General features: G+C 36.6%; 1 protein-coding gene across 2 annotated transcripts in view; it reads left to right on the plus strand.

Annotated features, from left to right (window-relative positions):
- The window catches only part of hecw2b (HECT, C2 and WW domain containing E3 ubiquitin protein ligase 2b), a 94334-nt gene that overhangs the window by 57682 nt on the left and 15756 nt on the right, over positions 1-20896 (plus strand). Inside the window, exons 10-25 of one of the 2 annotated variants that reach the window (XM_051702767.1) lie at positions 2008-2320; positions 3217-3318; positions 3676-3826; positions 4704-4804; positions 7258-7382; positions 7948-8133; positions 9456-9608; positions 11983-12082; positions 12325-12421; positions 12592-12675; positions 12945-13054; positions 18101-18221; positions 18307-18420; positions 19638-19790; positions 19902-20000; positions 20342-20471. In XM_051702767.1, coding sequence (XP_051558727.1) covers positions 2008-2320; positions 3217-3318; positions 3676-3826; positions 4704-4804; positions 7258-7382; positions 7948-8133; positions 9456-9608; positions 11983-12082; positions 12325-12421; positions 12592-12675; positions 12945-13054; positions 18101-18221; positions 18307-18420; positions 19638-19790; positions 19902-20000; positions 20342-20471 — 2139 coding nt within the window. The remainder of the gene's footprint in view (positions 1-2007; positions 2321-3216; positions 3319-3675; positions 3827-4703; positions 4805-7257; positions 7383-7947; positions 8134-9455; positions 9609-11982; positions 12083-12324; positions 12422-12591; positions 12676-12944; positions 13055-18100; positions 18222-18306; positions 18421-19637; positions 19791-19901; positions 20001-20341; positions 20472-20896) is intronic. The other variant, XM_051702769.1, reaches the window with a different exon arrangement.

A 20896-nucleotide genomic window follows, 5' to 3' on the forward strand; every position in this document is an offset into this window, starting at 1 on the left:
ATCTGTTAAGGAAATAGTGGTGGGGATTTTGATTCATCCCAGTGACTTGAGTCTTTAGAATTTGTTGATCAAAAAGATTTGTTCATTGACCATATTGGCAGATTACATCTTTACGCCAGTATGTTGCGACACATGGGTGTATTTTATGTATTAAGAGTGACTTATTGAATCATTGAAAATCACAGAGCCGGTTACGACCAAAACATTTAAAACATTCACTCAAAAAAACACAAGTAAAACACCATTATACTGTATGGGAATCTGAAAGTCCCATTTTCCCTGTAAGTTTCACATGGAAATGAAAAACCTGCAAATATCATCAGGGATTTTAAAATTGTGATTTTTTTATTTTTATTTATTTATTTATTTTTTTAGGCCTGGAAAAGTTATGGAAATTAATAAAACCTTATGAAGTCATTTCTATAGCCAATATAATTGTTTTCTAGTTAGGTTTAGTTCTAAAATATCAGCTTGAAATTGCTCATTGATTTTTAAAAATACTTGTGCCGTAATCACAAATGGCCTATTGCTTATTTGCTCTTGATTATAGCTTAACAAAGTGGTTGTTTGTTGGTTGATTCAACCATAGAACTGCATGTTTTAATATCAGTACAGTTTCATAGCCATAACTGTAACTGAAATGCCAGGTCGAGCACAAACAGTAGGTATCCAACCAGAATGACCGGTAAAACTTTAAATACTCACACGTGAGACTCGTTCACAAAATCACCGGCAGGAGGCTCAAAGGGACACTTTTGGCGCCATCGTTTAGTGTGAAGAAAGTGAGTTATTATGATTAACATTGTTAATATTATGTATTTCTTTACATTTTGATGTGGAGAAGGCGATCTAGCAATGCAAAATTAATGGCAGCATTAAAGTTACAGCTTAGTTATCTCATGAATTGGTATATGGAAAGAATTCTACAATGTCAGCATTTTTCAATAAATGAAAACTGTTGCTTCATAGATATTAGTTATTTAATTATCTTCCTGAAAATCTAAATTAAAATACATTGTAAACATTCATAATTGTATTTTTTAGCCCTACTGAAAAAACAACGACATCAATGCATTTAATTACCAGCGTTAACCCGTTTTATAATTTGTTCATTTTTATTGTCAGGAGAATATAACAAATGATACAGTGATATACATATAAATTAATTAATTCACATTTGATAACCCTGTTTAAAAATAGAAAATATGGGCTAGCCTGTTTGGGTTAGAATAATGAACAGGCTCAGAGTTTTTGAAAGTTAGAATTGTTTGAATATGCTGCCTAATGATGCTCGCTCATAACATCTGTGTAGAGTTTATATGTAGAAATACTCACAAATGATAATTATCTCTAATGGAGCGTGAATTAATGAAATGTAAACAAATAACTTTCCGATGCGTGGGCGTCCTCGTGAACGCTGAATGTTGCAGGAAAGTGTTTATCATGCGTCTCCATTGCAACGTCCCTCCAGCAAATCAATGTTGTGGTGGTGAACTTATGTTTGTTCTTCTGTTTCTTCTTTTCTTCTTGGTATTTTATGGTGGTTGGCAAAACAAGCTTAACGAGAATTACTGCCACAAACTGTGAGGTGTTCAGTTCTGGCCTGTTGAAATTCTATGGTTAGAGCACCCCTTAATGGTTTAGAGCTGCGAATGACTAATTCACATGGTGATTGCAGTGGTAGAAAGCCTATTCTGGTTGAATACCTACTGTACGCTATAATAAAAACTGGGAATTGATAAATAATATGTAAAAGCTTACTTAAACAGTGGGTTTTGATGCATTTATGTGCTGGATTATGTCACCCAGTAAGTGCAGATGAAATCCAATGTAATGCAAATATAGTAAAAGTGCAATGTTTAGTCTAACAACAGCCCTTCAACTTAGTAAAATCACTGTAACCTAACGCATCAAGCGGCTTAATCCTTTAATATAACTACATAGTCTGATATTACATGGATTCATAGTCCTTACTTTTTATCATTACAATAAATACATTTATAACAGGATGAAGAGGGAGTTGGACCCAACGCAGCAACCAGGGAAGAAGTTGTTGTATCTTCAGAGGCCTCTGAGACGTCAGCAGCTGCAAATAATGTAGCTACTGTAGGAGGCGGGGCCACTGCAGCCAGGCAATCAGAGCAGGGGAGTTCTAACGAGGCGGCCAATGGGGAGGAGGAAGACGGAGAAATCTGGCAGAGGAGGCAGAGTTTACAGCCATCAGGGAATGCATCACAGTCTGAAGGGATGGAATCAACCAATGAAGTGAGGAGGGCAGTTGACTCAGCACAAGCTGCCATGGTAACAGATGGAGAGACAGGTAACCTGTGTGACGATACATGTTATTTATAAAGCAAATGAGTTCAAGAAATAGGAGAATTTTATGAGAAAAATTGTTCACATTTTTTTCCAATTCAGACATCAAACCTGCATCCATCTTCCTGCACATTAATGTCTAAAAGCCCATAAATAGTTGGGAAAAATTAGTTTTTGTTAAAATGTATTATATTATAATGAATAAATAATTTATTTTTGTAATATTCAAATAATTACTAAACATAACCATAAGCAACAATCATTGGGGTTCAAGCGACCTAAATAAGCAAAATTGTAAATTCAACTATTTTAGTGTCACATTTTAGCTTTTTTTCCACTAGTTTTGGTTTACTGCTTTTTGTTGACACCTTATACATGCATTCACAATTGTGTGATAATTGGCCATTCACAGCTGAAAATTGATTGGCTGTTGGTAGCTATTTTCGTTGATTTGCCTTAATCAAATTAGCGTTTTTCAGTTATAAATTGGCAGAATTTGACAAAAATAGGCATTCATCCTTAAAATGTCCTGTTGTTGAAGTGTACCAAATTCCATGCCGATTGGACTTTGCAATCAAGAGATATAGGCCAATTTGTCAAAATGGGCCATGGCCTAAAGTTGTATTGGCTTGTATTTGATAAACAATTTGATGAATCAAAATTCATCATTGGTCTGGAGTGTCTTTAAATAATACAGTACATAACTAATTTTGTGCAAATTAGACAAACCGCCATGAATGAGCTCCTTTGAACCCCTAATAAAATGTCTGTGTGACTAGTAAATCAAGATAAAAAAACTTGAGTTTCATTATGTAATTGCTGCAGTTAGTATGCTACATAAATGTATTTATATTCACAACATTAATAACTCATTTTTTTTTTTTTTTTGCTCTTGTGTAGGGGCCAGTGCTCAAGTGAACGGCCATCAACCAATGCGCTCCCTCCCTTCAGTGCGTCATGACATCAGCCGCTACCAGAGAGTGGATGAACCTCTTCCGCCAAGTGAGACACTTGTTTGTTTTTGTGTGTTTGTTCTCAATAATTATAAATGATTTATTATTAATGGCATTCATTATAAGACAATTAATACACTTTTAAAGGTATTCATGTTCTGGAAAACAGGATTTTTCTTGCTCTTTTTCATAACATTTACATATAGAAGTCTTTATGGCACAGCAGCAAAATCAGCTGTTTAATTGTGAGTCAGAGAGAGGGTAGAAAATGTTCATAATAAAACGAAATTATGTTGTTTTTGATTAAAGAAATCTAACTAACACGATAAGTGGACTTTGGGGAAAAAATTAAATAAAACTAGAGGATGACCCCTTTAAGGTTGTCATTAGGATGTGTGTGTTGTAGACTGGGAAGCTCGTATTGACAGCCACGGGAGGATTTTCTATGTTGATCATGTGAACAGAACCACGACCTGGCAGCGCCCCACCGCCCCACCTGCACCTCAGGTTCTTCAGAGGTCCAACTCCATTCAACAGATGGAGCAGCTTAACCGAAGGTCAGTCCCACTGACACAAACACCCACAGCTGTTAGACATGTTCATACACATGTGCTTACATAGGCAGATATCTGTCAAGATGACATGAAATGAGCTGGGATTGGAGTGAGTACTGATAAAAGGAGAGTCTTAAGATATCATACCTTGGAATTTATTTGAGTATGAAATGTTATTTGTTAATCCTCGCTCATGTGGAAAAACAGTTCTTTTAAAATTTCACCCAGCAGTCACCACTGCTACCAAATCTGGTCTGTCATTGTCTGGCTCATAACATCTCTCTCTCTCTCTCTCTCAATTTTATTCAATTAAATGTGCTTTTTGCAGTGACAAAAACAGCATTTATATAACCAAAGCAACTGCAGCATAGCATAAAAATAGTACAACATAAGTAGTAAAATAAGTAACATGCAGCAAAATAAAAATGGGGACATGTATTAAATATTAGCAAAAAAAATTATAAATTGTGAGTGCAAAATTGAAATTCAATTAAATTAATGATTACATATATTATATTATTATTATTGTATCATTTATTTTATTTGTTATTAAAATAAATTAAATGTATTACAAATAAATCAAATACAATCATTTTTAAATAAATTTACAATGTTATTTAAATTATTATTATTTATTAATTTATTTTCTTTTATGCAACTTGCAATTCAATTTATAATAAACATTGCAAAATAAACTAAAAATAGCAATCAATGAATTTAACAGCAATTAAATATGAGTAATTATGAAGGATAAAGTAATAAAGTATGACATAAAAAGAATAAATATAGCAATAAATGTAACAAAGTATAGTGGTAGAGATACAGATATAAGGTAAATCATGCTTTCTCCCATTAACATGTGTTGTTTTGTTTTGTTTAGGTATCAGAGTATTCGAAGAACGATAACCAATGAGAGGACAGATGAGCAAGCTGCGGAGATGCCTTCAGATGATACTGACTTGCTGCATCACTCCATACCTGGTACTCTCGCATACACACACATGCACAGCATTCTAGAATTACAATTTATAACTTCAGTGCTTCTTCACTCTATTTGCTTATACTGAAAAGTCTTGTATAGTTAAAGGGATAGTCCACCCAAAAATGACAATTTTATAATAATCTACTCACCCTCATGCCATCCCAGATGTGTATGACTTTGTTTCTTCTGCTGAAAACAGACAAAGATTTCTAGAAGAATATGTCAGCTCTGTAGGTCCATATAATGCAAGTTAATTGTGGCCAGAACTTTGAAGGTCTAAAAAGCATATAAAGGCAGCATAAACTTAATCCACACTACTCCAGTGGTTAAATCTTCAGAAGCAATATGATAGGTGTGGATGAGAAACACATCAATATTTAAGTCTTTTTTTTTTTTACTATAAATCTCCACTTTTTACTTTCACATTCTTCTGTTTTTGCCAATTTGCATTCTTCATGCATATCGCCACCTGCTTGCAAGGGGGAGAATTTATAGTAAAAAAAGGACTTAAATATTGATCTGTTTCTCACCCACACCTATCATATTGCTTCAGAAGATATGGATTTAACCACTTAAGTCTTTTGGATTACTTTAATGCTGCCTTTATGTGCTTTTTGGAGCTTCAAAGTTCTGGTCACCATTCACTTGCATTGCAGTTGAAGTCAGAAGTTTGCATACACTTAGGTTGAAGTCATTAAAACTAATTTTTTAACCACTCCACAGATTTCATATTAGCAAACTATAGTTTTGGCAAGTCGTTTAGGACATCTACTTCGTGCATGACTCAAGTCATTTTCCAACAATTGTTTACAGACAGATTGTTTCACTTTTAATTGACTATATCACAATTCCAGTGTGTCAGAAGTTTACATACACTAAGTGAACTGTGCCTTTAAGCAGCTTGGAAAATTCCAGAAAATGATGTCAAGACTTTAGACAATTAGCCAATTATCTTCTGATAGGAGGTGTACTAAATTGGAGGTGTACCTGTGGATGTATTTTAAGGCCTACCTTCAAACTCAGTGTCGCAGAAAAAAAATTGTGGACCTCCACAAGTCTGGTTCATCCTTGGGAGCAATTTCCAAATGCCTGAAGGTACCACGTTCATCTGCACAAACAACAGTACGCAAGTATAAACACCATGGGACCACGCAGCCATCATATTGCTCAGGAAGGAGACGCATTCTGTCTCCTAGAGATGAATGTAGTTTGGTGCGAAAAGTGCAAATCAATCTCAGAACAACAGCATAGGACCTTGTGAAGATGCTGGAGGAAACAGGTAGACAAGTATCTATATCCACAGTAAAACGAGTCCTATATCGACATAACTTGAAAGGCTGCTCAGCAAGGAAGAAGCCAGTGCTCCAAAACTGCCATACAAAATCCATACAGTTTGCACATGGGGACAAATATCGTACTTTTTGGAGAAATGTCCTCTGGTCTGATGAAACAAAAATGGAACTTTTTGGCCATAATGACCATCGTTATGTTTGGAGGAAAAAGGGTTTGGCTTGCAAGCTGAAGAACACCATCCCAACTGTGAAGCATGGGGGTTGCAGCATCATGTTGTGGAGGTGCTTTGCTGCAGGAGGGACTGGTGCACTTCACAAAATAGATGGCATCATGAGGAAGGAAAATTATGTGGATATATATTGAAACAACATCTCAAGACATTAGCCAGGAAGTTAAAGCTTGGTCGCAAATGGGTCTTCCAAATGGATAATGACCCCAAACATACCTTCAGAGTTGGGCAAAATGGCTTAAGGACAACAAAGTCAAGGTATTGGAGTGGCCATCACAAAGCCCTGACCTCAATCTGATAGAAAATTTGTGGGCAGAACTGAAAAAGCGTGTGCGAGCAAGGAGGCCTACAAACCTGACTCAGTTACACCAGTTCTGTCTGGAGGAATGGGCCAAAATTCCAGCAACTTATTGTGAGAATCTTGTGGAAGGCTACCCAAAACGTTTCACCCAAGTTAAACAATTTAAAGGCAATGCTACCAAATACTAACAAAGTGTATGTAAACTTCTGACCCACTGGCAATGTGATGAAAGAAATAAAAGCTGAAATAAATCATTCTTTCTCATTTTATTCTGACATTTCACAGCCTTAAAATAAAGTAGTGATCCTAACTGACCTAAGACAGGGAATGTTTTCTACGATTAAATGTCAGGAATTGTGAAAAACTGAGTTTAAATGTATTTGGCTAAGGAGTATGTAAACTGCTGACTTCAACTGTATCTGGATCTACAGAGCCGAAATATCCTTCTAAACATCTTCGTTTGTGTTTAGCAGAAGAAACAAAGTCATACATATCTGGGATGGCATGAGTGTGAGTAAATGGTGAGATAATTTTCATTTTTGGGTGAACTATCCCTTTAAACCAATAGCACCTAAAAGGTTGCACACAAATACAAACATGTACACTCTTTAAGTTGTTGTCTCTTTCAGAGTACCGTCGGGATGGTGTCGTTGGGCCCACTAGCTCTCGCTCCCGTCTGTCTTTGCTGCTTCAGTCCCCAAGCGCCAAGTTTCTCACCAGCCCGGACTTTTTCTCCGTACTGCATTCTAACCCTGTTAGTCTCCAAGCTCATTCGTTACTCACACTGTTGTTCAATTATTACCCACAAGCCTACATTTTTCCAGTCCCTTGATGGAGATTTGTGGTAAAACATGCCAGAAAAATAAGAGTCCTTCACTAAGTTCTTAAAGATTCATTCAGAATTTTTTTTTTTGTTGGGGAACATTACTTTTAAAAGTAACGTTAGTCAATAAATTAATTAATTACATTAAATTGTTAGCATTATGTTGCATTATTTACTTTTGCGTTGGGAAGAGGGAGGATTTCAAAGGTATTTGTTGGAAAATAACTACAATTAATAGAAAAGTAACATTCTCAAAAAAGGTGTTATGGTGTTAATTCAAAAAGTAACTTGTTACTTAACTCGTAACTTTTAAAAAGTAACCTGACGATGTACTGCACGTTACCCCAACACCAGTAATGAGTCATCTTTTGTTATAAAAGTGGAATTCCAACAATTCAGAACTTTTCTGAAGTTGGAACCTTAACTACCTTTTAAATCACAAATAATACGTCAGACGGTTGAATTAAACACTGAATTTTGTTCTCTCGTTTTTTAGAGTGCCTACCGTATGTTTACAAGCAACACGTGTCTGAAGCACATGATCAGTAAAGTGCGACGGGACGCGCATCACTTTGAGCGCTACCAGCACAACCGCGACCTGGTGGCCTTCCTCAACATGTTCGCCAACAAACAGCTGGAGCTCCCGCGGGGCTGGGAGATGAAACATGACCACACGGGCAAGGTCTGGAACCATTGAGCTATGCTGTCTTTCTGCTAGATATTGATGCTGAATGTGCATTATAAAACAATGCACAGCTGTGCTGGGATACTGTATCCTTCATTGCAATGTAGGCAACAATGCAACTGTATTTATCTCTGAGATGATAACTGGATGCCACTCACTGAATTACACATGCACTGTAGTGAGGTCATTTGACAACAATGTAGCATACTACTGCTTGAAATCTTGATAATTACATACTGCATTACATACTGCATACAGACAACTTTACAGCTGAAATAAACATTTTTACTGAAGAATTCATGCAAGTGCTTTAAAGCTGATGTGTGTCATTTTTTTTTTTATGTTAAAAGTTATTATTGTATCCCAGTTTGAAGGGATAGTCCACCCAAAAATGAAAGTTCTCTCATTTACTCTAATGACATCCCAGATGTGTAAGACTTTCTTTCTTTTGCTGAACACAAACTAAGATTTTAAGAATGGTGGCCAGAACTTTGAAGGTCCAAAAAGTGCATAAAGGCAGCATAAAAGTAATCCATACTACTCACGTTGTTAAATCCATATCTTCAGAAGAAATATGATAGGTGTGGGTGAAACACATATCAATATTTAAGTCCTTTATTGCTATAAATCTCCTCCCTGCCCAGTAGGGGGTTATATATGCAAATAATGCAAATCGTCAAAAACAAGAGGAGGAGGATGTGGAAGTGAAAGTGGAGATTAATAGTAAAAAAGGACTTTAAAATGTATCTGTTTCTCACCCACTCCTATCATATAAGATATGGATTTAACCACTGGAGTCTTATGGATTACTTTTATGCTGCCATCATATGCTTTTTCTGTCTTCAAAGTTCTGGCCACCATTCACTTGCATTGTATGGACCTACAGAGCTGAGATATTCTTCTAAAAATCTTAATTTGTGTTCAGCAGAAGAAAGTAAGTCATACACATCTGGGATGGCATGAGCTTGAGTAAATGATGAGAGAATTCTCAATTTTGGGTGAACTATCCCTTTAATATGCAGCGTCAACTATAAGTATTGTGTACATTCTTAGGTTGATTTCACCTAAAAGCTTAACACTGTTGCGCCATCAAAACATTCCTCTTTTTGTTTTAGTGTCTCGTCAAACCCGACAGTTTGGAGCGGAATTATCTCTTTGTCAAACAATAGAAGATTTTTATAATCTGTTTGAAAACTATTGACTATTTTTACAATTTCGTTTCGTGATGCAGAAATTACACACTTCAGCTTTAACAAAAATATGAACTTCACATTCCTGCTTTCAGAATCACATGTCACTTTACTGTATCTTCTCCTCAGCCTTTCTTCGTGGATCATAACTGCAGGGTGACCACCTTTATAGACCCGCGACTGCCGCTGCAGAGCGCCCGACCCAGCAGCATTCTTGCCCACCGACAGCACCTCAGCCGGCAGCGCAGTCACAGTGCAGGGGAGGTGAGCACCCGGCATCTGGTGAGCTTTCCCATTCACTTGCCCACAATCCCATTACAGTACCCAGCCACACCTAAAAGAGGCTCCCATGGCAAATGCGTTGAACTTGTTAGATTTAAAAAATAAAAAAAAGTTTATCAAAAAGAATTGAGATTGAGAGAGGATTTATTTATTTATTTATTTATTTATTTTTAAGCTATAATTCAGCTATAATAAATGTGTTTTCAGAAAATGTACAAATCTTGTTCATTTAAATCATAATGTAAGCTTTCATTTAACCAATAATAAAAAGCCAATCATGGGAAGGTAACCAGATATTTTTCCAGTGATGTTTATTTTGACATTTAACTGTCTCAAATCTTCAAATCACAAAATTGTCTCAGCAGGATTTTTAATTAGGCTATCTTATTTTCTGTTACGTCCTGCTCGCGTGGAAAACAAATTGCTCTCTCAGGACTCGTTAGATGTGCTGATTCATTTCATAGCATTGGCCTCAGCCATATCCCAGCATGCAACGGTGTCTTTTTAAAAAAAAAATTTTTTTTTTACAGCAGTCTGCCCAGTCTCCTGTGTGAGTGTTTTTGTCAGAGGGCCATATGTGAATGCATGTAAACATATTGAGCCTAAATATCATTCTACTAATCTTTAAATCCTCTGTGCCTTCATAACATGGAAATGCAAATGAGCTTGCTTAAATAAAAATCAACCTCTGCTTATATATAAACATTCAGGCAATAAATGGGCAGGGAAATAAGTTTTACAAACCACCCAGCTTGAGCAAAACAACTGTCAGATGGTTGATCAAATGGCCCTTAAAGGGGTCATGACATGACGAATAAAATTTTCCTTGACCTTTTGACTTAAAAGAGGTCATTGCACTATAAAAACATACTGTAAGTTTCAAAACTCAAAACTTCCTCCTCGCTGCAAAAAGAGCATTTGTTGAAACCAAACTGCTAAATTGACTTTATTTCCTCCACATTGTGATGTCCCACTGTGGTAGACATTTGCATCTGACCGCCTCTGAGAGCCAGTTATAACAGTGGACATTTACTGTCAAGTCTTAAAGGAGCAGCAGCAATAAAACCAAGTGTTTCTGACAGATGGTCAGCATGAGGGTGGAAAATGATCATGTTTTACAAATATACATAAAAAAGTTGTACTAAAATTAGAAGTGAACCTTAAGGAACATATTATAATAATAAAAAAAAGGCATGTCATGTCCCCTCAAATGAAGCTTTCATCTTTAAAGTGCATTCACAAGGGATCAAATATGTGGTGAATTATGTGAAAGAATCAGAAGTTGAAACAACTTCTTAAAAGCCCTAATAATTCACTATTTTTGGGAAAATTATGAGACATACAGTTTGATCTATGAATATATTCTCATTGGACAGGAACTCTTGATTAAAGTGCAAATATTATAATACAGCAATAAGCCACGGGTGGCTGTGCTTTATGACTATTTTACCATGGGGAATGGATCTTGATTGTTGGCATTAGTCGCAAAGCATATGATAAAATACTCCAATGCTCAATAGTTTAATAATAATAATAGTACAAATAGTTTTTTTTTTTAGTTTTTTTTAAAAAAATTTTATCCCCTTTTTCTCCCAATTTTGGAAAGCCCAATTCCCACTACTTAGTAGGTCCTCGTGGTGGCGTGGTTACTCACATCAATGCGGGTGGCGGAGGACAAGTCTCAGTTGCCTCCGCTTCTGAGACAGTCAATCCGCGCATCTTATCACGTGGCTCACTTTGCATGACACAACAGAGACTCACAGCATGTGGAGGCTCATGCTACTCTCCGCGATCCGCGCACAACTTACCAGGCGCCCCATTGCGAGCAAGAATCACTAATCGTGACCACGAGGAGGTTACCCCATGTGATTCTACCCTCCCTAGCAACCGGGCCAATTCGGTTGCTTAGGAGACCTGGCTGGAGTCACTCAGCACGCCCTGGATTCGAACTCGCGACTCCAGGGGTGGTAGTCAATGTCAGTATTCGCTGAGCTACCAAGGCCCCATAGTTCAAATAGTTTAATAATCCAAATAAACAATTCTGTTTTTGTAAAGATGGTCACAAAATATTTGGTGCAAAAATCTTTTGATTTCAACCTTTTTACCGTAGCACTCTTGAAAGAATCCAAAAGTGTCTAAAAATATTTGTACTGAAATGTTGATTAATCTTCTTGAAGATGTCATAACTCTTAAAAAAAACTTGTATAATTTACGTAAATGTTACATAACCAACAATATCAGCATTTGGGTTTTCTTGTCATTAATATGAATTTCCATAATCCGCTGATACATACTCAAGTATAGTATTTGTGCAGTAAATTGGCCTCTTCTTGTGTGACAGATAATCGTCATTTCCTGTTTTGTTTGTGCTCAGGTGGGTGATGACCCTCGGCACGCTGGACCTGCTGTGCTGCCCCGCCCCTCCAACACCTTCACAGCCAATCGCAACCAGTGTCAAGATTTAGTTCCTGTTGGTGAGTCATTTCAGTCTACAGTTAATTTAGCATTCATTTATAAAGTCAGTAAGTCTTGTTCAGACAGAATTTGATTTGTTTGTCTTTTTAAATATTTGTTTATTTTTATTTTCTATTTTTTTAAGTGGTTCCACAGCTTATATAAATGATTTACTTATGCGTTCTATTTGACAAAATAGTATTTTATTATTATATGCCTTCATTTGACAGTATCTATCTGGTTTGTTCCTCTCTCTTTGTAGCCTATAATGAGAAAATAGTGACATTTTTGCGGCAACCGAACATTTTTGAGATCCTTCAGGAAAGACAGCCTGAGCTCATTAGAAATCATTCACTCAGGTGAGTAAAAAAGACAGACGATAACACAATAACACACTGATTTTTAACTAATGAGTATATTAATTGTGAGTAATGTAATTTTTGTTTTCTATTATTTTATTATTCTATATCTTATAGCTACTGTGCCTGTCTTTAATTTATGACATTAACAATGTGTTAATTCTCCACAGGGAGAAGGTGCAGTTCATTCGTAATGAAGGAGCATCTGGTTTAGCTCGACTCTCCAGTGATGCAGACTTAGTGATTTTGCTCAGGTAGCTCTTCGATAAATTCGGTGATGTTTACGCTGCAGAAATGGCTGTTAAAAATAAGAAATTTAATGATAAATTTACTAAGGATTATGCTTTAAAACAAGTGAACACATGCAGATTTGTCCTTTCGGGTGAATTTATCTTAAAGATTTGTATATATTTTTTTACCAGAAAGACAAAGATTAAGAACATGCTGTTTTGCAATGTATGTTTGTGTCTTGTCTTCTTTTAGCTTATTAAAAGATCTCATCTTTTCACTTTCCCCCCTGTAGCTTGTTTGAAGAGGAAGTGATGTCATATGTGCCACCTCATGCCTTACTGCACCCCAGCTACTGTCAATCACCGCGTGGGTCTCCAGTCTCCTCCCCTCAGAACTCTCCTGGTCAGTTCCTCTCTATCTCAGCTGAAAATATTTCTCTCCTTCTCTCAGCTTGGTTCCATGTTTAATATGAATTCAATCCCTCAATACAAACTAAATTAACAATTCAACACAGCCTCATCTCAGAATTGTCAAAACTATTGCACTGAATATAGATCCCAGTACAAAAATGTTATACGTTTAAAGGTGCACTCAGTAACTTTTGTCTTTGTGTCATCTTGGACTTACAGTGACACCTAGCGGCTTGGATGTAGCATAATTTAAAATCAGTAGTTTTCAGTTTCAGATTCCATTGTAGAAATGTAGTATTCACAGTCAGCCATGATTACTTTAATCAATGAGTGAAAGTGTCCAATAACTGGACAGTTAATGAGATTAAGCGAGTAGTATTCGGCTGGTCATGTGATTCTAACATGGCAGCCCCCATGTGCAGGACCCTCTCCATGTAGAATAAAACAGCTTTTATAAGGTTACTGATATGACTTGAGTCTTCATTTTAATGTGAGTTGATTTCCTACATATATTGCAAAATTACAATTCATGGCACTAGCTACAGCAAGGTCATGGGTTCGATTCCTAGGGAACATGACAATAAAATATAAATGTTGAATGTGTTGTAAGTTGCTTTGGATGAAAGCGCTTGGCAATAGAAACCACGAACTTTTTTATGTAAGTGATAAATCTCATTTAAAAAATTAGGTAATGGATGATTTAGGTTGTTTTGCTAATAGAATGGGTTTCAATGTACAGTACTGTGCAGAAGTCTTATGCACATAAGATGCTTCACAAAAACATTTTTCTTAAGATGGTTATTTATATTTTCAGCTTTACTGTGTTAATAGGAAATATACACGTTAGACTCCCAAACATTTCTTTTGCAAATAGAATAGAACAGAAGAACAGGGAGCCCTGCAACAGATGGCATGGCCCTCACAGAGCCCCCCACTGAATATTGAGTAAGTCTGGTATTACAAGAAGAGACAGAAGCAATTGAGACAGCCTAAATAGATCGAAGAACTATGGTGAATTCTCCAAGAAGCTTGGAACATCCTATCTGCCAACAACCAAGAAAAACTGTGTCCAGGTGTACCTAGGAGAATTGGTGCTGTTTTGAATGCAAAGGTGGTCACACCAAATATTGATTTAGCTTTTTTTATGTTTACTGGACTTTGTATGACGTTAATTGATAAATGAAAACTATTTATGGCATTATATTTGAACATATACATCCTCACTATGCAACATTTTTCCCAAGTGCTTAAACTTTTGCACAGTACTGTAGGCAATTGAGGAAAAAAAAAATCAATCATTATAGGTGCACAAAAAATTTTACTCCTAAAGAAATTAATAGTAATTTTGAAACATATGTATAAAATCATAAGCAATTACATGCAATGAAGAGTTCAGTCATATCAGTAACCTTTTTAAAGCTCTTTTATTCTACATGGGGCAGGGGCACATCATGGGGGCAGCCATGTTTGAATCACATGACTGGTCAAATACTACTCTCTTATCTCAGTAACTGTCCTGTTATTGGACACTTTCACTCTTTAATTAAATGAATCATGGCTGACTGTAAATAGGGAATTTCTACAATGGCATCTGTGACTGAAAACTATTAATTTTAAATGATTCTACATCCAAGCCACATGGTCCTATGTCACTGCAAGTCCTAGATGACACAAGCAAAAAGTTACTGAAATTATGCAGAAACATCAAGCTAACTTGGTCACAAAATAAATAGTTAGATTGACTACTAGGAATGCACCGAAAATTCGGCTGCTGAACATTTTTGTCAGAAAGTGGCATATATTGCTATTTTCAGTTTTCGGACAAAAGAGGAAAAAAGGCTGGAAAATTTGAACAGAAACTGTTACTTTAAAATTCGGTAACAGAAACACTCACATGTAATAAAAGGATTGTTTATGTTGCATATTAAAGTCCACATACACAAGTGATCGCTCTCTTGGTCATTAGCGCATTACGAAGAGCGTTTTCCAGTGCTACGGTAATGTGTGTTATTGTGTGTCATAGCCGTTACTATTAAGCTCCAATATGACATTAATGAAGCATAAAAGCACCATTTAAGTAGTCCGTTTGACTCGTGCATTATATTCAAAGTCTCTTGAAGCCATATAATAGTTTTGTGACTCGCAAAGGATGCATTTAATAAGTAAATATACAGTCTGTATACGCAGCACACTTTAGTGAATAAGCACTGCTTACTTGTTGATACACTAATAGCATGCGCACACATGAATTGTGAACCTACTGTTTTAACGCAGTTCAAAGTTCTTTCTGGAATGTTCCAGCAAAACAAAAGCCAGAGGGTTTTAAAGTAGAGAAGTCTCTAATCATCTCTCTCTACTTTATAATGAAATGTGTAGTTACAGAAAAAGTGGTTTTGGTGTACCTCTAATAATAACATTCAGAATTTGTTCAATTATTCCAAAACAGAGTCTAAATTAAAATAATCATTATCGGTTTTTGGTTTTGTGCACCATTATTGGCTACCTTATCAGTAACAGAATTTAGTGTACTGGGATAATGAAAAATCTTGCAAATTTCACAGCATGTTTGCTTCTCTTAACCAGCCTTACAAAAACATTGGCTCTGTTTAAGTGTAATGCTTACCACGCAGTCGACCAGCTTTCCTGGGTGTTTTTTTGAGTTAGATGCCAAAAGGAACAAATCCGCTTTGTGGAATTTGATGTGTAGTTGGAGTCCAAGGTTTTTGGTTAATCCCTGCGGGTTGGTTTTTAGTGGTCATACTGACACTCAGTTTTCACAAGTCTGCTTGGAGAGTGGGGGACATCACAGTGAGGGACTCGTGATCTAACTCAGCATGATCTGACTTCAGTTGCTGTGAAAATTAGCCTTGCACTGGTTGAAGGGGATTCTGCAAATTCTACAATGGCTTTTTTGGCTCAATTGGAGTCCAAAATCTCAAGCTTCATAAAGTACATAATGTTTGGCCCATATTATATACTATATTTAACTGTCCTGTAACCATTGTTTAGAAAGATTGGGGAAAAATTGTCCATTGAAAAGTGGAAATTCTGTCATCATTTATTCAGACTCATGTTATTCCAAATCCAGACATATGACTTATGGTCTCATCTCGCTCCCTAGCTCCCTGTGTCGTGAATCAGTATATCATGAACACAAATTCAGGCACTGACAAGGGTGTTCATCCACTCAACATTGGGACACTTACAGTGCATTCAGAAAGTATTCAGACCCCTTCGTTTTTTCACATTTTGTTTCACATCAATCTACACTCCATACCCCATAATGACAAAGCAAAAACCATAATTTTGATAACTGAAAATGTATTAAAAAGAAAAAACTGAAATATCACATTGACAAAAGTATTCAGGCCCTTTGTTATGTCACTTGAAATTTAGCTCAAGTGCATCCCATTCTTCTGGATCATCTTTGAGATGTTTCTTCACTTTAATGGAAGTCCACCTGTGGCAAATTCAATTGATTGGACATGATTTGGAAAAGCACACACCTGTCTATATAAGGTCTCACAGCTGAAAATTCATATCAGAGCAAAAACCAAACCATGAGGTCAAAGGAACTGCCTGCAGAGCTCAGAGACAGGATTGTGTCGAGGCACAGATCTGGGGAAGGCTACAAAAGAAATTTAGGCTGCATTGAAGGTTCCTCCATAATTCTTAAATGGTAGACGTTTGGAACAACCAGAACTCTTCCTAGAACTGAGCAATCGGAGGAGAAGGGCCTTGGTAAGAGAGGTGACCAAGAACCCGATGGTCACTCTGGTTGAACTCCAGAGATCATGTATGGAGATGGGAGAAACTTGCAGCAGGACAACCATCAGTGTAACACTCCACTGATCTGGGCTTTATGGCAGAGTGGCCAAACGGAAGAATGTTGGACACTTATGTTGGAATGTTGGTGCACTCACTGCACACGGCTTGCCGTATGTAGTTAACTGGCTACGTTGCTGGTCTGCCAAAACAAATGTAAATTGTTAAAGAATGTAACAACTATTGAACTTGATGACGACAGCACCTTACAAATGTAAGTTGAATGCTTTACCATCATCCCACGCTCTGTGAATATGTACGTTTTTTGAGTTACAAGTGTTGAACAGAGGATGGCTAACGCACTAAAGCTAGCGGCAACACATCGCACGAGTTGGAAACGTTACTTCTGTCAGCTGTTTAAAGGCGAATGCTTTCGTGTAGTAGAAAAACATTAAGTGTTCATTTGGGACGATGCTACAATTTGAAAATTCATACACTACATGGCTATGTATGTGTATAGTGTATGTTGTAAGTGTGTAGTGTATAGTGCATCATTTGGGACACAGCTATTGTTTCCCTTTCATTAGCATTATGAATTGAAGATATTTCCCAGCTTTGACTTCATCATTTTACACTTGTGCTCATCTAAGGCTTCAGAAGACATGACGACGCTTCTGGTAAGGGAACCTAGTGAGCTACGATTTTCCCTGGATTTTACGGTGCATTGTGGGAATTTTTAGGGAGCGAATGTTTAAGTGCATTTGAACGATTTGGTGATTGGGACAGCCCTAAAAATGGCTGACTCCCTGGTCAGTTCCCTGATTACTGAACTAGGGAGCTGATTGAGACGCACCCCTGCTTTCTTCCATGGAACACAAAAGGAGAAGATTAGCTGACATTAGAGGGCGAGATTTTAATTGAATGATGACATACAGTAAATTTTGGTTTGGAACAATATGAGTGCATAAATGTCTACAGAATTTTAATTTTGGGGTGAAATATTCCTTAAATTGGTATTTCACACTGACTTCATTTTTGTGTCATATGAAATATTTAGCTGTACTGTACCTATATTTTAAATAATTGTTTATATACACAGATATTAGCAATATTTTATAAATTAAATAGGGGCATTAAGATTAGAAAATTAGACTAAAGAAAGCTAGAATTGTTCAAATAATCTCTATTTGACAACAAGTTTCCTGCGATGCAGAAATAAAAGTTGCTTTATTTTTAGCTGAACTGTATTGTCACCATTATGTCTACCTCTCAGGTACACAACGAGCCAATGCACGGGCCCCTGCACCATACAAACGAGACTTTGAAGCCAAACTTCGGAATTTCTATCGCAAACTGGAGACTAAAGGCTACGGACAGGGTCCAGGCAAAGTCAAGTAAGCACTTGTTCCGTATATTTAAGTTGTGTTTTGTAATACAAAAGCACATATTCACACACATGACTTGTTATTCCTGTAATAGGTTGATAATCCGGAGAGACCACCTGTTGGAGGACGCCTTCAATCAGATTATGTGCTACTCTCGCAAAGATCTACAGAGAAGTAAACTCTACGTCAGCTTTGTTGGAGAGGAGGGGTCAGTTTTCAAAGATAACTAAACTTCATACTGGATGGCATTTAGAAACATGCATAGAATAGTTGGCACTTTTGGTGTCATTACTTTTTTGTTAAGGATTAGAGGCACGAATCTCTTGTTTTTTTAGATATGGTAGATAAGCTATAATATAACAAAAAATGCATCTAGCATGAAAAGCAGCTAGTTTCAAACACATTAAATGTCTATTCCCCTGCTGAAAATGGTGATTTTGGCCTGTGGTCCTGACCCTAACTATACGCAAAAATTGTAATCATACAAAGTACATTTCGATATTGTTGAATTGATATGATTTTCAATTGTATTTAAAAAAAAGCTTCATCATTATCTAATTTTAACGCCCAAAAACTAAGGGATGTCCGATACGCTCATGTACTCGTGCTCGTAAAAATGCTCGATACAAAAAAATGAAATCATCTGACGTACGAATGTTATTGCGTAAACATTCAGCACACAAATTAAAACAAAGGCTGCTATTCAGTTAGATAAATATATAGCTTGCATGTGTTGTGCGCTGCAAAGTATGTTTTGAATGTAAATGTAATGCCGGCTTCTCATACCAAGGAGTTCTTAAACATTATCATGAGCATTGCACGCTCTGTTTGTAGCAGATGACAGCGAGCAGAGCACTAATTCACTATGTAGTGCGCAGCACATACAGACTTCATATTTATTTCATTAAATAGCAGTCTTTTGCAGTTTAATAATAACACTGGGTCACATAGCGACCTGATTTTCCAAAGGTGAGAAGCTACCGTCAAAAACACGGAGAAACGGAAAGAGCTATGACAGAAATATATATAAAAAATAAACAAATAAAGTCATAAACATCTGGGATGGCATGAATGTGAGTAAATGATTAAAGAACTTTCATTTTGGGTGAACTATTCCTTCAAACATGTCCCAAATATTGGTAACAGGGTTCATATAAAAAGAAACAGCTCATATAATTTTTTGTTTGACATCCTGAAGTGAACAATCAACATTTTTTGAAGGTTAAGCACATCCTTTAACTAACCATTTGTTGACAAAGAATTACAAAGGACTTTACGAGGTTTAGGCCCTATTTTGTACCCTATTCGTTAAAAATGATCCTTTTTGACGCAAACCTATCCAATATATCTTAGTAGACTTGTTGAAGCAGAATTTCAAGCTTATTTTAAGAAAATGTATCACCATACATTGATTCTCCTGTTCAGACTGGATTACAGTGGCCCATCACGTGAGTTCTTCTTCCTGGTGTCTCGGGAGCTTTTTAACCCATACTACGGTCTGTTTGAGTATTCAGCCAATGACACCTACACCGTCCAGATCAGCCCCATGTCTGCCTTCGTCGACAACCATCATGAGTGGTAAGTGCAGACTTTAGTTACAGTTTCTTGGCCACATATGAAGTTAGATTCATTAAAACAAGTAGGAATTTAATCAGTATTGAATGTTATTCGATCATGTTGTGTTCTCAGGTTTCGCTTTAGTGGGCGTATTCTGGGTCTCGCTCTCATCCACCAATACTTGTTGGATGCCTTCTTCACTCGACCCTTCTACAAAGGTCTACTGCGAATGTGAGTCACAGTCACTACTGAGGATACCAAAAACCTGACTGTTTTGACACTTAAAGTATTTCTTCTGGTAGTAACTTCAAAAAAATAAAACAATTTGACATTGAGCCTTGGCCTTGGCATCATTTCCCAGTTCTGTTCTCTCCAACATTTCTTATCCTCTGTTTACTGTAACTATCAATAAAAGTGGCAACAAGTTTGATTTAACTTTAGATAGATTTTTATCAATTCATTGCAACAATTTTGGCATTAAATATGAAATGTTTTACCCAAAAGTAAAGAAATGGACGGGCGCTGGATCCACACTTTTCAAACACTTTCTTGTCATTGGTCTGTGTGTGTAGTCAGTGTGATCTGAGTGATTTAGAATATCTGGATGAAGAGTTTCATCAGAGTCTTCAGTGGATGAAGGATAATGACATCAAGGACATGCTGGACCTCACTTTTACCGTCAACGAGGAAGTCTTCGGACAGGTCAGTGTGTCTTCACTTGTAATGTTAGTGAAGATTTCTTGCACCAAAATTCATGGTTTAGTTTTACACAACCATTTTCCACACTTTCTCTGACACAATTAAACAGGCTGTTTTGGTACTGTACATTTAAGACTTCTATATGTAAATGGCTTCCATATACCAGGGGTTCATTACATATGTAAACATATCTATATTGTTACATCATTGACAAGACGATTTATGAATGACCTGTTTTTGCTGATTAGTTTATAGGGTTGTGCATTTTGGAATGTTAAAGAATATCTACATAGCACATCAAACTGTTTTTATTTCAAATGAGCAAGAGAAATCCTGTTTTCTATGGAACTATATTAATAACAAATGTCTTTGGTACCAAAAAGCCTGCATTTTTGGGACTGCAATTGAATATGGTTGTATATTTAAGA

The sequence above is a fragment of the Myxocyprinus asiaticus genome, chromosome 7 (assembly GCF_019703515.2).
Source record: "Myxocyprinus asiaticus isolate MX2 ecotype Aquarium Trade chromosome 7, UBuf_Myxa_2, whole genome shotgun sequence".
Classification (NCBI taxonomy): domain Eukaryota; kingdom Metazoa; phylum Chordata; class Actinopteri; order Cypriniformes; family Catostomidae; genus Myxocyprinus; species Myxocyprinus asiaticus.